Genomic DNA, 3,850 nt, shown 5'->3' on the forward strand with positions numbered 1-3,850 from the left:
ACTGGCCTAAACGTCACCCCTCTCCATACCTCTGATCATCATTTTGTTTCCTTCTCACTCCCCCTTCCCTCCCACCCACACCCCTTCTCTCCACCCAGCCCTACTGTCTCTGTCCGCCGTAACCTGTGCGCCCTTTCTCCCTCCTCTCTTGCCCCTTGTGTCACTGCCTCCCTCCCCCCTCTTGATGTCTTCTCTGCCCTTCCCTCTGACTCGGCCTCTGACACCCTGCTATCATCACTCTCCACTGCCATTAATACCCTCTGTCCTCTTGTCTCCAGGCCCACACGCCCATCTCCTCCATGCCCGTGGCTGACTGACGTTCTGCGATCTTCCAGGACTGCCCTGCGTGCAGCAGAGCGGAACTGGAAGAAGTCTAGAATGCCAACGGACCTCTCTGCCTACCAGTCCCTACTGAACTCCTTCTCCTCAGCAGTTGCCACTGCCAAGGCAACATACTACCACTCGAAAATTGAAAATTTTCAATTTTCTCCTCTCTCCTCAGTAAACCCTCACCTCCAACTCAGACCTCCCTTACTGCTGAAGACTTCGCAGCCTTCTTCGAAGCAAAAGTCACACTCATCCGCAGCTCCCTTGACCCTCCCGACTCCCCACCCTTCCCTCCCCCCATCCCCTCTATGACCCTCCCCACATTCTCCACCTTCTCCCCACTCTCTCTCCCTGATGTCTCCCAACTCTTGCTCTCCCACCGTCCCACCACCTGTGCCCTTGATCCCCTCCCCTCTACCCTCCTCCAGCTGATCTCACCAGAGATCATCCCCTTCATCGCCCACCTGATTAACTCCTCCCTGACTTCTGGCACCTTCCCGTCATCTTTCAAAAGAGCCCACATCACCCCCATTCTGAAGAAACCAACACTGGACCCCTGCCTCACCCAGAACTACAGACCGGTATCCCTTCTTCCATTCCTATCTAAAACTCTCGAACGTGCTGCGTCTAACCAACTTTCCTCTTTTCTTTCTAAGCATAACCTCCAAGACCCTCAGCAGTCTGGTTTCAGACCCGGTCACTCGACGGAGACTGCCCTGCTCTCCGTCACCGAGTCTCTCCACGCAGCACACGCAGCATCCCGTTCATCTGTCCTAATTCTTCTTGACCTCTCAGCTGCCTTCGACACCGTTGACCATCCTACACTTGTCTTCCCTGACAGAATTGGGAATTTGCGGACCAGCCCTCAACTGGATTGCGTCCTATCTCTCCGGCCGCTCCTTCCAGGTTGCCTGGGCCGGTGCAGTATCAGCTCCTCGTCCCCTCACAACTGGGGTCCCTCAGGGCTCTGTCCTTGGTCCCCTCCTCTTTTCTCTGTATACTAGGTCCCTTGGCCCTGTCATTGCCGCCCATAGCATGTCATATCATCTCTATGCAGATGATATTCAACTTTTCTACTCTCTCTCCCACAGACACTCAGGTCTCCGATCGCATATCCGCCTGCCTGAGTGACATCCAGAGCTGGATGACCAAACACCAGCTCAAGCTCAACACAAGCAAAACGGAACTTCTCCATATTCCTTCTCTTACCTCTCCCACTTCTCATCTGCCCATTTCTTTAGGAGACACTCCCCTACACCCTTCGCAGAGTGCCCGAAATCTTGGAGTTGTGCTGGACAACAGGCTGTCACTCTGAGAATATCGCGGCAACCACCCGGTCGTGCAGGTTCATCCTGTACAATATCCGCAGAATAAGACCACTCCTCACCAATTATTCCACACAGCTCCTGGTCCAGGCCATGATACTGTCACGTCTGGACTACTGCAACTCCCTCCTGGCTGGCCTCCCAGCATCAGCCACCAGACCCCTTCAGCTCATCCAGAATGCAGCAGCACGTCTGGTTTACAACCTCCCTCGTGACTCCCACGTCACTCCCCTCCTCATCTCCCTCCACTGGCTACCAGTGCAAGCTCGCATCCGGTTTAAGACACTGGTGCTTGCTTTCCAAGCAGTCAAGGGGTCAGCTCCTGGTTATCTGCAGAAGATGATCAGACCCTACAAGCCGGCCAGATCGCTCCGATCGGCTACTACAGGGCGGCTGATTCCTCCCTCAACACGAGCAGCAACAAGGTCTCGACTCTTTGCAGTTCTGGCCCCACGATGGTGGAACGATCTTCCAGTGGAGGTCAGAACAGCAGAGTGTCTGAGCACCTTCAAACGGAAACTCAAGACGCACCTCTTCTCTGTGTACCTCTCTCCTCTTCCCTAAACCCCCTCCCATAACTATTAAAAAAATAAATAAATAAATAAATTTTTGGTTCAGACTATCTTGTTTCTCCTTAATGTATGCTATCATAGTAAAGGCTTTTTATCTGCATTTTGTTCAATGGACTTAAGTGGACTTGATCCTGAGTTTGGTTACTGTTGTAAGTCGCTCTGGATAAGAGCGTCAGCTAAATGCCTATAATGTAATGTAATGTCTCAAATTTGCTTGCTGGAATTTACTTTCGAGCGGGTGGAGCAAGACGCCATACATTTACAGACAGTAGGCCTGGGCGTGCAGGATTTTTGTTACACAGCGCATAGTTGTCAAACTGAATAATGCTACATGCAAAAAGGAGGGCCCCATGCGACACACACAAGTATTGCGAACAGTGTGGCAGGATGTACACCGTCAGTGCTGAAAAACCTGTACCACCTCCTTGTAGTGCGAGGCGTTGCGTCAACTGTAATGGGCTGGTTGATGATAGTAGACATGTTAGTTACATTCAGCAAGTGCAATTGGATTCAGCTGTGCAGGACCCGCAGAAGTTCTCCTACAGCGGGCTAAGTATCTGTTTTTCACCATTAGTGTAGCTAGATTAGACTTCTACCTGTTTTGTAATTTGCCCGGCATTAGTTTTGGTGTTTGTTTGTGAAGTGTAGTATCTTAGCCTCATTTGCTCTAACTAACTGCATCAGGCAGGTATTGTGTGGAGCTAGTTAGCTGCTGGCTTGTGGGGCAATTGCTTAGTCATCAGCTGCTTTTCATTTGCTAATTAGGGCTTGTAGTCTGGCTTGGAGCGACACTATATTAGAACTGTTTGGAGTTAGTTGGTTAGAAAGTGCAATTGGATTCAGCTGTGCAGGACCTGCAGAAGTTCTCCTAGAGTGGGCTAAGTATCTGTTTTTTGCCATTAGTGTAGCTCTACTGCTGTAACCTCTGCCAAAATTAATTATTATCAAACAAAAATTCATAAATCTGCCTCTAACCCTCATCAACTGTTCTCCATTTTCTCCTCTCTCCTCAGCACTCCTTCCCCACCTCAGTCCTCCCTCGCTGCAGATGACTTTGCAGTTTTCTTCGATGAGAAAATTGCAGACATCCGCAGCTCCTTCATGTCCACCACCACCCTTCCCCACTCCCCCATCTCTGTTCCCTCCCCTTGTTTCTCCACTTTCTCTCCCCTCACTGACTCTGATGTTTCCCAGCTCCTACTCTCCCACCGCCCTACCACCTGTGCTCTTGACCCCATCCCTTCCTCTCTCCTCCAGACTATCACACCTGACATCCTCCCATATGTCACCTCCCTCGTGAACTCCTCCTTGTCTTCTGGATGTTTCCCCTCTTCTTTCAAGCTGGCCCACATCACTCCACTGCTGAAAAAGCCCACTCTGGATCCCTACCCGTCATACAGAACTACCGTCCTGTTTTTCCCTTCTCCTCTTTTTTATCCAAACAATTGAACGAATGCTTCCTAACCACTCTCCTCTTTTCTATTACTGACAAAAGCCTCCTAGAACCCCCACCAGTCCGCTTCAGACCTGCCACTCGACAGAGAGCCGCACTCCTCTCGCGTCAGTGAGTTGCTTCACGCCTGCACAAGCGCTCCCATTCGGCTGTCCTGATCTCCTCGACCTTTC

At 51.1% G+C, this 3,850-nt stretch overlaps 1 protein-coding gene across 1 annotated transcript; it reads left to right on the forward strand.

The window, feature by feature from the left end:
* Positions 1-497: 497 nt before the first annotated feature.
* Positions 498-2,236, forward strand: LOC135245123 (uncharacterized). The gene is made up of 2 exons (XM_064317971.1): positions 498-908; positions 1,569-2,236. Exons 1-2 carry the CDS (start codon positions 636-638, stop codon positions 2,214-2,216), a joined length of 921 nt encoding a protein of 306 aa, XP_064174041.1. The 5' UTR covers positions 498-635; the 3' UTR covers positions 2,217-2,236.
* Positions 2,237-3,850: the final 1,614 nt, after the last annotated feature.

This window comes from Anguilla rostrata, chromosome 18, assembly GCF_018555375.3.
Source record: "Anguilla rostrata isolate EN2019 chromosome 18, ASM1855537v3, whole genome shotgun sequence".
Classification (NCBI taxonomy): domain Eukaryota; kingdom Metazoa; phylum Chordata; class Actinopteri; order Anguilliformes; family Anguillidae; genus Anguilla; species Anguilla rostrata.